At 39.6% G+C, this 17499-nt stretch overlaps 1 protein-coding gene across 1 annotated transcript in view; it reads left to right on the top strand.

Annotated features, from left to right (window-relative positions):
• Positions 1-10057, top strand: part of esama (endothelial cell adhesion molecule a) — a 90906-nt gene extending 80849 nt beyond the window's left edge. Inside the window, exons 6-7 of the mRNA XM_088321418.1 lie at positions 1153-1285; positions 5131-10057. Of these exons, the coding sequence (XP_088177544.1) occupies positions 1153-1285; positions 5131-5644 (647 nt within the window). The 3' untranslated portion in view covers positions 5645-10057. The remainder of the gene's footprint in view (positions 1-1152; positions 1286-5130) is intronic.
• The last annotated feature ends 7442 nt before the right edge of the window (positions 10058-17499 follow it).

Raw genomic sequence — 17499 nt, 5'->3', positions numbered from 1 at the left:
TGGCCAACCAGAATGGTCACAGTTCAGGTTTTAACAGCACCGGCTAATCAGAGGCAAGTTTTAACAGCATTGGCCTACAAGGTAGATGCAAAGTTTGAAAGTTACAAGACAAACTTCCCCAGGAGAGGGCGCTGTTTACTTAAGTTTAAAGCATGTCTCTACTATTGAGGTCTAAAATGACCGAATGCGGTTGTTATTCTTTAAATTCTTAAAATATTTCAGGTATTTTTCATAAACCACGTTTAAGACATGATCCCATTAGTTTTTGTTTGTTTTTTGTTTCCCCAGTTATTTTAAACCCCGCTCATGGAAAAATGTATAGACTGGTAGGTCATGCATCCAGTGTTTAGGTAGTCACAAAAAAAAAAAATAGCTCAGAAAATGCGCCTTTCTTTTAAAATCGTAAATCGCATGGAATTTGCAATACTGGTCTGAAAAATCAGGTTTTTTACCCCGAAATCGTGCAGCCTTTTGCGTCTGTATCGCGGGTAAAATTTTGCGATTTTTATTTTTATTTTTTTTTTGCCCGCGGTGGAAAATGTTCAAAATTCCGGTGACTGTTCCGCGTCCTTATCGCTGGTAACCGCGGCTGCATCGCTGTGCCGCCCGCGGTTACCCGTGGTCTAAAGTTTTGAGCAGCGCAAAACTTTTTCGCGCGGCCAACCGCGTGTGAATTTCTTACAGCCGTGCTTTACACGCGGTATCTCGTCTGTATCGCGATCTCAAAAGCGTCCAACAGCGTCTGCTTCACGGGCAGAAATTTCTGGCCGTGATTCAGCCTCGATACGCCCGTGAAAGGCTGTGTGACCGGGCCTTTAGCATGCATGTATATTTATTCATAGATGGAAAGCATTGCCGAAGTATGGCACCCTGATTTTTTTTTTGTTCTAACTGCCGTTGCATTAATTTTTTACTTCTATTACTTGATTTACTACTATTTTCTTTCAACGAAATGCGTCCACTCAGTTTGCCCACCCCTGCTTTAAAGGTTAAGATTAACAACGGAAACTGAATAAATTTCAAAGTGAGAGCCAAACATGTCACAATGCTTCATGAAGCTTTGTTTTTCCCATCACTCCACCGCTTTGACTACCGATGCTTCCGATACTTATTGCGCCTATCTGATACTAATTCATTGTTGTTTCTCTGCAGCCAACAGAGTTGGAGTGATCGTTGGCGCAACTGTCGGCACAGTGCTCGGTGTCCTTTGCCTTTTACTCATTTTTGTCTTTTTTCTTAAAAAGAAACAACGGGACAACGAAGACGACATGGCCAATGAAATCAAGTGAGTCCAATTTGCATTTCACAAACAAGAACTTACAATAGAAGAGAATACAATACAATGGTCTTTATTGTCATTGATAACATCGTAATGAACATTGTTGCAATGAGATTTGACAGGATAAACAAAATAAACACGTAATAAAAAGAGAAATATGAGATGAATAAGTGTCAGGATGTGCTTAAAGTTCATTTTTTTCCATAGTAATAAAATTCCCTCAAAATGTGACCTATGCTTTTGTGCCTCTCATATGTTTTGTCCTTGTTAGTTTTGCATGTTTAGCGACAGAACCCGCTGTGCAAACAAAAGTTTATTCTTCAGCATATTTTATTTCCCTGTGTGACATTTGAGGACTTGATCAAATCCATGAAATGATAATAATGCCAGAGCCTGTGTCCCATATCAATACACCACTTAAAATGTGTCTCCTCCTACAGTTACTTAAGAGTGTTAAGGCTCGTTAATGGTTTCAAAGTGCGAGCAAAGTTTTCTTGTAATAATGTCACAAAATTCTTAATCGCTTACCCAATAAAATTGCTCTAGGTCTTTGCTAAAGCTTCTGGATATGTAAAATTAGTAATGTAGCTTTTTATCACAGTGTCTCAATAATGAACATATATTGTTCGATGAACTTCCATTTAAAGGATTCCTCAGCGATGCACAGCCAAAACGAATTTTTTTGGTGTGACTCCTTGACTGTAAAATGTACCGTATTTTCCGCACTATAAGGCGCACCTAAAAGTCTTAATTTTTTTCAAAAGCAGACCATGCGCCTTATAACACAGTGCGCCGTATATATGGCTCAATATTAAATTCGCAAGGTCTCGCAACTTACTCAACAGCCGCCGACTCGATTTTACCCCGAACATGGAGTAGTCCGCGGTGTATGCTGGGATTTATATACCGGCGTTTCATTGGCTAACCAATGTGTCAATCATCATTTGAATCGATCACTATTGGCTGAAGTTATTCGGAGCCTCAGATTGGCTAGATGGCCAAAACAAACCCTGCAATCGGCCGAGTTTAGCAATGGCGTAGCAAGTCCGCGGTGTATGCTGGGATTTATATACCGGCGTTTCATTGGCTAACCAATGTGTCAATCATCATTTGAATCGATCACTATTGGCTGAAGTTATTCGGAGCCTCGGATTGGCTAGATGGCCAAAACACACCCTGCAATTGGCCGAAAAAGATGTGTCAATCATCAGTTAAATCGATCGCTATTGGCTGAAGTTATTCAGAGCCTCCAATAGGCTAGATGGCCAAAACAAACCCTGCAATTGGCCGAGTTTAGCAATGGCGTAGCAAGCTTAGCAAGCATGCTAAAGTACACCATAAAGAAACTGTTTTATTAGTCTGTATTTGCAAATAATTTACTCTCCTGGATTTACTTCACTCACGGTTGTAAGAAGACCATGATGGCGTATCATTATTGAACGTGAGAACTTAGGTGAGTTATGCGGCTTTATATTTTCCCGGTATCTTGTTTTAGAACGATCTTGATGTTGCAGTGATGTGTTGAGTGAATTAAACTCAATTCCAAGTGTTTATTGTCATATGCACAGTAAAGTTGCGAGCGAAAAAGAAAATAGAAACTAAGGATTGGTTGGCATTTCTTGAATCCCAAAACTTTAACCTTCCGAATGATATTTAAAATGATGCATTTGAGTGACATCGTACGGACACCGCATCCGCACGTGTCTACGACACGTATTTGCTTCTTTGCAAGCTTTCGGAATGTTAAGGGGGTAATCAGTTTGACTGAATCATCTGACTGTTTTGTCGACGTTCCCATTGTAGCGCCTTATAATCCGGTGCGCCTTATCTATGGAAGATCTAGGACCAAAAACTATTTTTTGGGGGTGCGCCCTATAACCCGGTGCGCCCTATAGTGCGGAAAATACGGTAGTTAAAAAGTGCCGTATGTATCCTGGACAATGCTATTTGTTTCGTCTGTGTTAGTTTGACTTCGGCTGCACTACAATCAGCTTCACCCACCCAAATTTCAAACGACATGGGAAAATATCTGTATGGAGGCAATTTTCGTCTCCGAGCCATATGTACTCGTTAAATGAGCCATATATGGTCCATTTATGTCCTTCCTTCTTGCAGCCCTCTGAATATATAATAAGCAGTGCTCCTGATAGACTGCACACCCTCCATGACTCTGCATATTTGCACATTTATGGCCCCATTAACATTAACAGCACAGGATCTCCGCAGGGGACCGTGCTCTCTCCGTTCCTATTCACTCTGTATACATCGGACTTTAAGTACAACTCTGAGTCCTGCCATGTGCAAATGCCAAGTTTGCCGATGACACTGCGATCGTGGGATGTATCAGAAATGGGCAGGAGGAGGAGTACAGGAAATTGATTCAGGACTTTGTCCAATGGAGCGACGCAAACCACCTGCACCTGAACACCACCAAGACCAGGGAGATGGTGGTGGACTTAAGGAGAACTAGAACTCACCCGGTTCCTGTAACCATCAAAGGAGAATGTGTAGAATTTGTCCAGACCTACAAATACCTGGGTGTGCAGCTGGACAACAAACTGGACTGGACTGCCAACACAGAAGCTCTATGTAGGAAAGGGCAAAGCCGACTTTACTTCCTCACAAGGCTGGCCTCCTTCAACATCTGGAAAATGCTCCTGAAAATATTCTATGAGACAGTTGTGGCAAGCGCCCTCTTCTATGCAACAGCGTGTTGGGGAGGCAGCGTCAAGAAGAAGGATGCCTCTTGTCTCAATAAACTGGCGAGGAAAGCGAGCTCTGTTGTGGGCACAGAGCTGGACAGCCTGACAACAGTAGCTGAGAGACGGGCACTGAAAAAGCTGCGGTCAATCATGGACAATTCATCACATCCACTACACAGCATTATATCCAGTTTCAGCGACAGACTGCTGTCACTGTCTTGTACTACAGACAGACTGAAGAGATCTTTTCTTCCTCATGCCATGAGGCTCTTTAACTCTACCCGGCAGAGTAAAAGCCCACATTAAACCACACCCCCTACATTGCATATTACCGAATTTTATTGCAATATGTATTCTGTTTAGCACTATTTAGATATTCTATACAACACGCTACAGTGGGCATTTGCACGTCACATTGGGTATTTGTATATTGTATTCTTTTTGCTTTATTATTGTATTGTTCTCAGCTCAGGGATGCTGCTGGAAATGTGAATTTCCCTGCGGGGATGAATAAAGTATCTATCTATCTATCTATTTTGCTAACCTGCCGTTGGAAATATTCTGATTTTCATTTTTTATATTTCTAAATACATGTTTAGAGTGTTTATATTCTTAGCTGTTTTTCATCATTAACTGTCTTACTGCTGTGACAAAAGAAACTTCCCCATTGTGGGACAAATAAAGGATGATCTTATCTTATCTTAAGCCATAGGTTATCGACCCCTGTTTTAGATGAATGCGTACATCAAGTCTAAGTGCTGGCACGATGGCTTGAAGTGCATATATTGTGCAACAACCATCCTCATCCTTCTCCCTTAGACACAAGGAGACAAAATTATGAGGTCAACATCACTCATTTGCTATAGAATATAGGTGTGTTTTAAGCCTAGATTTAAACACTTCCAATGAGGTTGCAGATCGAATATGAAGGCAGAGCATTCCACAGCACGGGATCCCAAATAGGGAACGCTTTCGAACCTGCGCATTTCTTCTTGGGTCTTGGAATCTCTTGTAGGATAGCGTTTTCTGAGTGAAGCCTCTGAGCAGGAATATATAAATCAGAGAGATAAGAGGGGGAGAGTCCATGCAAATAGTATCAAACCAAACTAAGTTTCCTTTGTCTGTGTGTGTCTCTTGTCTCCGATTCAGAGAGGATGCCCAGGCTCCAAAACGTGTGTCGTGGGCAAAAAGCGGAATGGGGTCTGACATAATCTCCAAAAACGGCACGTTGTCCTCAATCGGCTCCAGCCCCCAACACAGAGAGTCCTCGCAGCATCAAAACAACCACCACTTGCATCAGTATCCATCCGACACGGCCTCCATCATTACGGCAACCGGCAGCACCGCCGGATACCGTCCCAATCGTCTTCACGGAGCTTCCACTCCTACCCACTCTAGTTTTAACCCTACTACAGCCCTCTCCCGGGAACCGGTGGTCCCCTTAGAACCCAATGGGGGGTCTCAACCCAGACCCGAACGCTACGCACAGCTACCGCAAGCTCAAATGCTGCCGCAGAACTACGGACATCCTCATTTGCAGCTTCAGGTGGCTCCTCCACCGCCGCCACTCCCCTCTTCCGCACTCACAGGTGGAAACATCGCCCGAATGGGTGGGGTGCCCATAATGGTGCCTGCGCAGAATCAGGCAGGATCTCTTGTCTAACAACTGCTTTTCTACAAGGTCTGTTAAACTTCCTAGAGCGCTTGGTTATCACTGTATTTATTGTGTATAACGCGCATTTTTGTTTGTTTTTTTATCTAAAAAAAGAACTCAAAGTCTTTTGGGTGCCCATAATAATGCCGGGGCAGAATCAGGCCAGATATCTAACAACTGTATTGCTACAAAGTCCCTTAATGTTCCTGGAGCGCTTGGTTATTATCGTATTTATCCATACTATAACTCACTTTTTTTATTTAAAAAAAGAACTCAAAGTCTGAGTGATGTGCCCATTTTGGTTCCTGCACGGAACAAAGCAGAATCTTTTGTCTAATAACTTCATTGCTACAAGGTCCGTTTACCTCCCTGGAAGCGCTTGGTTATTACAGTATTTATTGGTGTATAATGCGCTTTTTTTTAACCTAAGACAAATAACTCAAGTTTGGGTGCAGCAGTGAGAGCACTGAACTCTAACCACTGGACCACTGTAATATACAGTATGCCACATAATTTCTGCAGAGATTGCATGACAATGTTTAATAGAACATTGCTGAAGAAACATCGCTTTGACACAATGTAAAGAAGTATGTTAACAAAGGCCAAGGCTTACTGGAAAGATATCCTCTGGTCTGATGAGACAAAGATTCATTTATTTGGTCAGATGGTGTTAAGCATGTATGACGGCAACCAAGTAAGGAGCAAGCATGTTTACAAACATGTTTGTGTCGTGCCTAATGTCAAGCATGGTGATGGGAATGTCATGGTTTGGGGTTGCATGAGTGCAACTGCAATTAGATAATTGTATTTCTTTAAGACCTGACAATGACCCCAAATACACTTTTAAGATAACCATGGCCAAGCATGTCTCCTGATCAAAATCCAATAGAACATCTTTGGGGCCTTCTCAAGTGGATGGTGGAGAAGTACATCTTGAATATCCCCCAGCTCAGTCATGTTGTCATGGAAGAATGTAGGAGCAGTCCATTGGCAATTGTGAGGCTCTGGTGAAATCCTTGGCCAGGAGGATTAAAATGGCTCAGCAAAATCATGGTGGCCATGTAAAATATTGAACTTCAGGAACTTTTACTAAAGGGTGTACTCACTTTTGTTACCAAGGGTTTAGCTACTAATGGCTATATTTTAAATTTAGACTGCTATATAAGCTTTACACAGACTAAATTTCATTGTGTCAAAGCAATGTTTCTTCAGTGTTGTTCCTTTAAATATTATGATGAAATCTCTGCAGAAATGTGAGGGGTGCACTCACTTTTATGACTACTGTAGATCAGTGGTTGGCAACCTTTTATGTACCACAGACTGGTTTCATGTCTGACTTCCTGGCCCAATAATATGAGTGATAATAATAACAATTAGAATAATACGCCTAAATCCACTGTGTAAACACTAAACCACAAGGGATATAGATCATTATTTCCCAATTGGTCTAATGCCTTTTCCTTTTTCATCTACACCCTAGCGGGTTAGTGGTTAGGATTTGGCACTCTCACCACAGTGATCCAGGTTCAATTTCCATTGCATCCAATGATGAACGAATGAGTTCTGTGATATTTTCAACTGATCAGCAGTATTGCTCATTTACGATTAAGGAGTACCACAAAACCTCTATATGAAGCGCACCCAAAATTTGAGATTGTGTTGGGTTTAAAAAATGTGTGTATGCACAAACATTTAGTATTGTCAAAAATAATAAGGTAACCTTTTCTTTCTGTGCAGCTTGGTACCAAACAACCCACGATATAAATAACATACGAAAAGGCAGTGGTTTTTATCTCATTATCGCAGCGTCTTTCGTCATGGTACTCGAGACCAATGTTAATTTCATTGTGCATTTCACATATTACAATGACAATAAATTTGTCACTAATAATGCTCAGAATGAAAGAATAAAATATAATTTAATGTAACATGTAAAACGCATAAATAAATATTTGTCTCTGGTACCGTGACTAGAAAAAGTTAGGAGTATGTGACATACACAAGTGTGCGTTATACACAAATAAATACGGTAATTCATTCACTGCCTGATGTTTGTTTCTATCAAATGCAGTAAATGAGTTGATATTTATTCCGTAAATAATTCAAGTAGTACCACATTTGGCTAATTAATGAAGGCATTTTTTTGTATTTAGACAAGCATTACAGCTATATCATTATTTTTTTTCATAACGAACATTGATTATTTTAAAAACTTTTTCTATTGTAAGTTATCCAATTTGAACAGCTTTTGTTTATTCCATTATCTTATTTTATAATTAACTTTTATTCCTAACACACTTATCAAGCTCATTATAAGCCGAGCACTCTTTGTGGTTGCATTATTTTAAAGAATTTGCCCTGTTACTTTAAAGGGACAGTGTGTATTATTTAGCGCTTCCTTGTGGAAAACAACTTGTTTCAATAAAAAAAAAAATAATAATTTGATTTGAATATTAAGCAAAAAATACAAGAACTATCAAAGCAATGTGCGTTTTTTTTAAATACTTGTAGGTTGAGAAAAAAATATTTATTTTACATACAGGAATAGGAGGCTCACCTAGAGGGTGCTGACATTGTCCGCCATCTTGCTGCTACGGGTACCCCAAACAAAAACAAAAACCTTCAAATGATTCAAAAAAAGGTTGCATTTTCGTCTAATGGAGTAGTTTGTATTCTTCCTTGTGCTTTATAGTATTTGTTTTCGATTGCAATGCACAATACAATGCCATCTAGTGGTCGCTTTAAAGAAGTTAAGCAGCGTGATGTAAAAAAACTAAAAGCCATTAAAACATTTTTCATTTCAAGTTAAGCAAGTTTGCTATTAGTACACTACAAAACAAATTCCATGGGCAGAAAATTTAACTCATTCTTGTCATTTCTCCTCATTTTAAGATAACCTCTCTTGGAGTAGATTATACATTTAATTATTATATTTCTTTTAATGAGTACAATTTCAACCTATCAAAATAAGTCAGTTACACTTTTTAAGTATTAATTTTTTAGCCTAGAGGTAAAAAGTTAGTTTTAAAATTACAAACTTTAAAGGGACATAGTGTTTTATTTAGCACACTCTAGTGGTAAATAAAACTTCATTAAGAATAAAAAAACAAAATTGATTTAAATAATAAGCAAAAAATGCATGAACACAATACAGCCCAACATGTAACTCCTTTTAAGTGTTTTTTCTCTCATTCTAAGATATTTTATCTTGATTTTCCGGTAAAATGTAAGCAAAATTGTCTTATGTAGTAGATCATCGATTTTTTTTTTTGTTATAAACTTTTTATTAAAGGGATATTGTGTATTCTTTAGCACCGCTTAGTGCTCAAAAATAATGTATTAAAATATACAATGTTGATTTGTATAATAGGCAAAAACACATAGTAATTGTGCATTCGTTCCAAATACTTGTAGGTCAAGAAATTTGTACTTATTCACTTTGAGGCTTCATAGTATTGTCCCTTGTGCCTTGTAGCACTTGTTTTCGCCACTGCACAATAGAGCGACATCTAGTGGTCAAATTATACACAGTGTCCCTTTAAAATGAGCTAAATTCTTCACAAACCAGGTTCACTTCTCTTAAATACTTTATTTTATAACATGAAAAGAATGTTAGAATGCATTATTACGAACAAAATTAGCAAAATATTCCTCCAATGGGGTAACAATTAATTGTTTGCGGTGTAGCATGATTTGAGATAAAAAGCTACAATATTAAGCTGTATTGAATAGTTGCATGACAGTGAGTCAAGTATGACATATTCAATGATTTGCGAGTTACCGTTATTAGATTATTTCTGCCTTGTACACAGAACCAAAGAAACACAATATTATTTTATTTCTTATTCAGTTTAGTTTAAAAAAAATCGTTTGAGGTATAAAACGATTTTTAATGTATTTAATATCTGCAATGTTTTTTTTTTCTAAATAATCTGATATTCTGTATGGTCATCACACTGGAGTATATAATATACTGTATATTTGGAGGAGAATGGGGGGGTGTAACAATATGAACAGAATCCTTCCTATACTGAAAGTATTTTGAGTTATGTTGCAAAACGTAGATGTTATGAATACATTTTCAAAATAAAATAAAAGTTGCATCCTTACTCTATGATGGGAGAACCTGATGCCAAATTCATCTGCAATTCATTAAAGGCCAGTATTTGAATTTTTTAACGGTGCATTAGGAACACAGAAATGTAATAAAGAATAACTGCAAAGGTATTTGCGTTTTTTACAAAACATGGTGTAACATACTATCAGTTTTTTTATGTTTTTACTGAAGAGTCAAGGTCTAAGAACTGCTGGCCGAACGTGATTACAGGTGGGCTCTGTTTCAGATATGCACTTGTATCTTTAATAATTGTGTTAATAAAAAATGCTTTATATAATATTTTCAATTAAAAGGGATACATGAAACTTTGTTTAAGTGTGCAATTATTATTTTTGTATGATAAATGACCACTAGGTGGCAGAAGCGGCTTAGATCCTCTCTTGGTTGCGCCAGTAAAAAAGGATCCAACGATACAGTATGATTAAGCATATCTTAAAATTTAACACAAAAAGGGACAAAAACAAATTTCATTCGTTAATTTAAAAAAAAAATCACACATTGATTTGAATGCTAAATGTTTTTTTTATTTTAGTCCGTGGAATCCCTGACTGAAAGTCGCCGCCATGTTTGTTTCACTCAAAACGACCGAAACTGCTAATTCTTTGGCAAACTATTTTGGGGTGCTGGCTCAAAGCATTGAGTCACTACCCCGGTAAGAGTATTTTGTGTTTTAAAGAAAATAATATGACTTTGTTTTAAAGCATTGTTTTTAGACTGCTACTTTTAGCCACGTTATTAGGCCTCACTGCCACTCTTGACTTATTTTTACTCTGCTGGTATGCTCCCTTAGTTACGACTATTCGACTTACAAAAAAACGTACGAACGAAAAAAAAAAAATCGGGATGTCAAAAAATATCCGGACATTGCTGTATGTTAGATTTTGTCATGTGTGCACCTTTTTTCGAGTACAGGACATGACTGTAGTGCTTCTTTCCACCGCTACCGGCGTGTGGCGCTGTGAAAGGTCACCAAGCATCCACCCGCAAGTAAAAAATAATCCACTCCCTCTTCCTAGTTCGTGTGTAAACATTCTATATTGTCTATGTCTATACTACCTCCAGCTCGCTAAGAACATTATTATTACGCGGCAGTAGCTCAGGAGGTAGAGCGCTCGTCTTGGGATCAAGAGATCCCTGTTCGAATCCCGGCTCGTCCGTGTTACATGTCGAAGTGTCCTTGAGTAAGACACTGAACCCCTAATACCAATAAGCAGGTTAGCGTCTTACATGGCTGCAATACGAGGCCGCTATTGGGGAATTTGGAGCACATTGTAAAGCGCTTTGGGAAGTCATTGACGTGAAAAGCGCTATATAAATGCAGATCAATTCATTTCATTATTTAATATCTTGCACCTCAGTTCAATATGGTTGGTGTTAAGTATAATGAAGTGGCGAGATGTTTCTTTTGAAACAAAAGTGGAATAAGAAAGCTTGATGCGGTTGAGAAAATGGTTGGATCACTTTTTTTCGGCCAGTCTCTAACACGGAGGACCTCTTGAAGCTTATTTTCTTTAAGTAAATTACACTTAACTTTATTTATCTTTATAGAGCATATTATTCTATGAAATGTTTGTTTGTTTTTTTAGTACAAAAATACAATACAAGCCTTAAGCATACGTATATAAACCTTTAACATACAAAATATAACACTGAAGCAACTTACGAACAGATTCAACTTACAAAAGATTGGCCGGGATCTATCTCGTTCGTAAGTCGGGCAGCATCTGTAATTTTTTTTTTTGCGTTTTGAAAGAAAAGATTATACAACATCATTCTAAGTCTTCTTTTATTGTCGTAGTTGTTCATGAAACTAAAGTATTTGAGCTAATCATATGCTTTACCCTAGGGGTTTATCTTGATATTATTTCTGTGTTACATGAACACATTACCTTGGACAACGTAATCTACTCATTACTAACTTCGTATGGCAATTGTTCGCATGTGTGAGGGAAATGAAATGAAATGAAATGAAATGAAATGATCTGCATTTATATAGCGCTTTTCAAGTCAATGACTTCCCAAAGCGCTTTACAGTGTGCTTCACATTTCCCAATAGCGGCCGTGATCTGTGCAGCCATGTAAGGCGCTAACCTGCTTATTGGGGGTAATTGGGGGTTCAATGTCTTACCCAAGGACACTTCGGCATGTAACACGGACAAGCCGGGATTCGAACTGGGATCCCTTAATCCTAAAACGATCGCTCTACCTCCTGAGCTACTGCCGCCCCGAGGGAGAGTGGTGCATGTGGTTAATTTGAGATATGATATACACTCTGTATACATTAAAAGAAAGTAAATTAAACAAGTACATCATATCACTGCAAGAAAATTAAAAAACATCAATGAGAATGTAGCTCTTTTCTATAACTTTTTGTGAAAATGTGTGTATTTTTTATATTGATTAAAACTAGGTGCAAGACCCAGTCAATGCAGAATGTTTACATGACCAAGTGTCGGCTGCAATAAGTTTCTTCCCCGGGACATACATATTTATTGGGTTGAACTTCATCAGCCTCCTGAGAAGACGCTGGCAGCAGAGGGTTGTCATATTCAGATTTTCGGGTTTATCAGTTCGACCCCAGAGGCTTATATTCAGTTTGGAACTTGTACGGCTCCAGGCCTGATAAGCACTGGTAGAAACGTTCTGATGCCTACACGCTTTCCAGACATTCTTTTTCCGATCTGGGCGTATCTCTTTTCGACATCAGTGAGGTTGCGTGAAGAGAATGCCACTGGCTTCATTATCTCATCATGCGCCTGCATCAGTAGTCCTCACTGGACATAACTGCTTACATCTGCACTAGTGGGCCTCCAGGGATTGAATAGGCCAAAGCTGGAGCTGAGGAGACCAGTGATTTAACCTAAGTGAATACTCAGTCTTGTTGAAGACCCCAGATCCACTTCCTGTCAGACTTTAGCAGGTCATTTAATGGCCGGAGACGAGTGGATAGGTTTGGCAACCATGTGGTTCACAATTCTCAAAAACAACTAGAGTTCTGAGACATTTGTGGGTGTACTCATGTCTCTGATAGCAGCAACTCTTGCTGGGTTGGGCTTGATGCAGTCTTTGCTTACTACCTGGCCCAAAAAGTCCGATTGAGGTTGTGATATCTTGCATTTATTTTTGCTGAGCTTGAGGCCAGATTGTTTTATGGTTTCCATAACTTGGCTGAGCCTTTTATCATGCATCTGTTGGGTTTCTCCATAAACTAGGATGTCATCCTTGTACATGATCACACCTTCATGTCTTTTAAGCAGCTCCGTCATCTTTCCCTGGAAAATTTTGGGCGCTGACATGTTGCCAAAAGCCAGCCCTTCACAGCAGTATCTGCCCAATGGGGTATTAATGTTGTTAACAGGGAACTGTCCTCTTTTAGTTGAATTTGCCGAAGCTGTTTGTGGCATCCAAGCTGGAGAAGACTGTGCTCTCTGCTAGCTTGATTAGAAGGGCATCCATCGTGGGTAGTAGAAATTTCGTGTTTCACACTTTCATTCGGCCTCTTTTAAGTCGACACATATTCTAGGCTTGTTATTCTTCTTGATAACTGGCACCATGGGCTCACACCATTGTGTTGGCTGTGTCACTTTTTTAATGATCCCCATAATTCCATTCGCCTCGGTTCTTTCTCCGCTTTCGGCAGCAGTAGGACGTGGACTCGTTGTGGTCTTGTACAATGTTAGGCTTGGTTTCTTCTTTCAGCACAATTTTAACACAATCTCCCTTCAACGTTCCCATTACAGCAAGGAGACTTACTTTGTTTAGGCGTTTGATCAGGACTAAATTGGTGGCTACTACTCAGGCAAGCAGGTTTTCTCCACCTGAATTGACTACAACAACTCTAAAGCGGTAGTCACACAGCTTATCCTGCAGCCCAGCTTCGGCTAAAACTCCCCTCTAGTGGTTACTATCCCCCCTGAGCTTCCCAGAGTTGTCTCAACGGGTTGTTCTACGTAGATTCTGTAATTACAGATGTGTCTGCCCAATCAATCTTGAAGGTCACTTGAGTATTGGCAGTGTTTACGGTAGCGTGCCATGTTAGATCACCTTCTGTAATGATTTCATTCACTTTTGTGACTTTCTTGGTGAGTGAACCCAACCACATGGAGCCCTCTCCATCACTTTCATTTTGGTTGTCATTTACATCACATCCCACATACTTTTTGTGTAGCATCCAACTGCAAACTGTGCCTTTTTTAACATCAATTCCATTTTCTTTCATTTTCTGGGCTCTAATCAGACTCACTGTGTTCTCTGATATCTCCATCTCTTTTTTTTTTTTCGTTTTTCTGATTTATTTTTGTGCCTTTGCACCATGGTCTTTCCTCCCTCTGTTTTCAAGTTCTGAATTTGTCCACATTTTCTGACGCGCTCTGGTTTTGCTTTTATGAGTTCCTGATGCCTTGCCATTTATCTTGCACTGTGCAGCGTCAGATTGTTTTTCATCTGTAGCTTCTGAGACAGATTCTTATTCCGGATCCCAATCACCAGTCTATTCCTCAAATTGTCATCCTTTTGAGCTCCAAACTTGTCGTGTTCCGCCAGCTCGTAGAGTCGCCTTATAAAAGCCTCGACACTTTCACCAGCATATTGTGATCTCGTGTGAAAATTTGCCCGCTCAAAGATGGTGTTGCGTTTAGGGATGAAATGTGCGTCGAATTGAGCTAGCATAGGATTGTATTTTTTGGCATCTGCTGCGTTTTGGAATGTGATTGATTTGCATATGTGCTCAGCCTCTGCTCCCATTGAGTATATTAAAGCGCTGACCGGTATTTATTTAAAACTTTGCCATGGCAATGCACTTGACTTTTCAAAAATATCTGTTTAAAACCTTCAATCGCTCTTCTTTCTTCCTCCCAACACGTTTGGCAACTTCTGACACCATGTGATGTTTTCATAAACACTAGAATGGTTCTGAAACTATGGATATTACACAAAGATGCACTTTTCGGGATCGTAACCCTGTCGGTTTACCTTCTGATTTACATATTCATCGTACACATCTGCTACGCGGATGCGCAGATCAAACAAGCACAATAAAACATCACTTCCCATGACACCAGGTAAACTGGAAACTGGATTTTTATTTCTACAACACAGCAGCTTAGAAAAACTTTCAGTCTCCCTGATCAGCTGGTCTTGTTTTCAATCGGTCATTTCCACGGTGAGTTGGCCAGATGATTTATGTACGAAGATTTAGAAAAAAAACCTTAGTCTATAAGGAGAGGGAAAACAAAATATTCAATCGCCAAATAAAAACACTTTGAAATAAATCACGAATTAAGTTTTTGCAATTCAACCAGAAAGTAATTTATCTTACAAATTTGACAAAGTTGCAAAAGTGTTTTAATTTGGAGATCACTGAAATCCAAATTGTTCAATATGATGGCAAATCATTCACAAAATCTAAATCAGAGTATAGGCTTTCGAATGTATTAATAGCCAAAAACACCACTTTCTGGAGTGGTCGCTGACAACAATAGCGTTTACTTTTTTTAAAAATTTGTTCTAGACGCATATCACTCATTTTCTGTAGGGATAAATGGGTACTGAATATCTATCTATCTATCTACCTTGGTCATATCCCTCAAGAGGGGTGACCGACAGCAAGACACACACATACAATAACAAAGAAAATAAAAGGGAAATAAATAACAAAAAAAAAACACAAAATTTTTTGGGCCATGGCCAACCCAAACACCCAAACAAGTTAGGCACCTCGGCACCCAAGTTGGTCATGCTTTCGTCCCTCCAGATGAAACGGGACACCAGAAAGTGGCCATGTCACTCGGGTCAGGGTGACACAACACACTCTTTTGTTCAACAGCAGGGCCCGACAGCTTTCACTGGTTTACCCCTGCCGCATCATACGGGTGCCCAGCCCATCCTTAAGAACGCGTCCACAATCCCACTACCCTTTCACAACACCTCTCCACTCCTTTCTATCACCAACAAGAGCTCTAGCTTCCATTATATTCAGACCTCTTTCCTGCAGTGCACTCATAACACCATCCATCCACGTCAATCGCAGCCTTGCTCTTGGGTCTCCTTCCATTGACTTCTGCTCTGTAGATCCTCTTCAACATTCGCTCCTCATCCATCCTCCCCATGTGTCCAAACCAACCGAGTACTCTCTTATCAACACGCTTGCTCAGTTCCACGACTACTTCAGTTCTGTCTCTCACAATTTCATTTCTCAGTCTATCCAATCTTGTCATTCCTAACATAGTCCTCAAACACTTAATCTCAAAAACATTCAACTTCCTTCTTAAATCTGCGTTCAGAATCCAAGTCTCTGCACCATACAACACAGTCGGCACAATCACACTCTCATACAGTCCCCTCTTGACATCCATACTCATACTCTTGTTGTTCATCACTCTACTGAGAGCACCCAAAACCTTGCTTCCTTAATTCACTCTGTACAATACCTCACACTCCATTCCACCAACTGCAGCCACATCACAACCCAAGTACCTAAAGCTTTCAACTTCTTCCACCACCTGTCCATGCAACCTGATTTCTAACGTCATGCCCACTCCATCACGTGAACACTTCATCACCTTACTCTTCCCAACATTGACACATAACTTACGCCTATCACTGAATAACAAATAACAAATATGGTGGACTTACTTCAATACTTAAGTGAATACTACAAGTTGTATGCAACGTTTGAATAGCACGTTGAAGAACATCCCAAAAAGGCTCTACATGAGTTAGCACATAGCTTGCCTGGTAAATAGCCAGTCTATCTACCGGACTGTTTGGTTCACTAGACTCTCCATAGTTAGTTCTTCTTCCTTTTACTTTCTGGGACTTGTTTCCAGTCATAAAATGCAATAAAGTGACACCTAATGGTCAAATATTGCTGCACATAAAAATAACCCCAAATACCTGTTTGACACTGGAGCAGATCTTTGCGTCGACAAGTAATTACAGATGGTTCTACTCATTCAGCTCATGACTTTATGGTCTTTTGTTTTTCTTCTCTGCCTATTCCGATCCCATACTGCGTTGATGCTTTGTCCAGGCGGTTGACCAGATTTCTGAATTCCTGATCTTCTCCTGCCAGGTGTGGCAATTTTGTCAGCGAAATGGAGGTTAATGACATGTTGGACCAAATTGCGTTCCCCGAGGATTTAAAAGAAACTTCAGCGACTGGACAATAACTCCTGGCAATGCTGTCCCTTGATGTTGGTCTAGACTCTAGAGCTTCAGTCATGATCCTCTTGAAGAAGATTTTGAATAAAGTCTGACAGAGAATACTGCTTTCTCTCACCCTGATTGGTTCTGTTGATCAGTACTGCACTGTTGGAATTGGCATAAAGCTGTTTAACATTCTAAAGTAGTTTCTGGCTCATGTTGTACTTCTGCATGGTTGCCCAAAATGTGGCTTGCCATACTCTGTTAAACTCCTTGAAATCCATGAAGACGTGATAAAGGTTTCTCTGTTTTTGTTAAAACTTTTCACATTGGATGCACAGTTTAAAAATCTGTTCTGTGGTGCTTCTTCCCTCCCTGATTGTGCCTGTTCTTGGGCTACAATGTTCTTAGCCTGTGGTTTTATTCTGTTCAGTAGGAACTTTAGAATAATTTCTCGTGTTGCTGATGAGACTGATGCTTATGTAGCTGGAACATAATTGGAGGTTTTCCTTTCTTTGGTAGCGGTACTGTTCCATTAGCCTGATATGTTTGCAAATCTTTGTCAAGAAGTCTATAGTTGGTTCCGAATGAGTTCTGATGGTAT

The sequence above is a fragment of the Urocampus carinirostris genome, chromosome 17, assembly GCF_059441175.1.
Source record: "Urocampus carinirostris isolate Australia breed hairy pipefish chromosome 17, RoL_Ucar_1.0, whole genome shotgun sequence".
Classification (NCBI taxonomy): domain Eukaryota; kingdom Metazoa; phylum Chordata; class Actinopteri; order Syngnathiformes; family Syngnathidae; genus Urocampus; species Urocampus carinirostris.
Note: the sequence above shows the minus strand (reverse complement) of the source record. Positions and strands in the feature narration are given on the sequence as shown.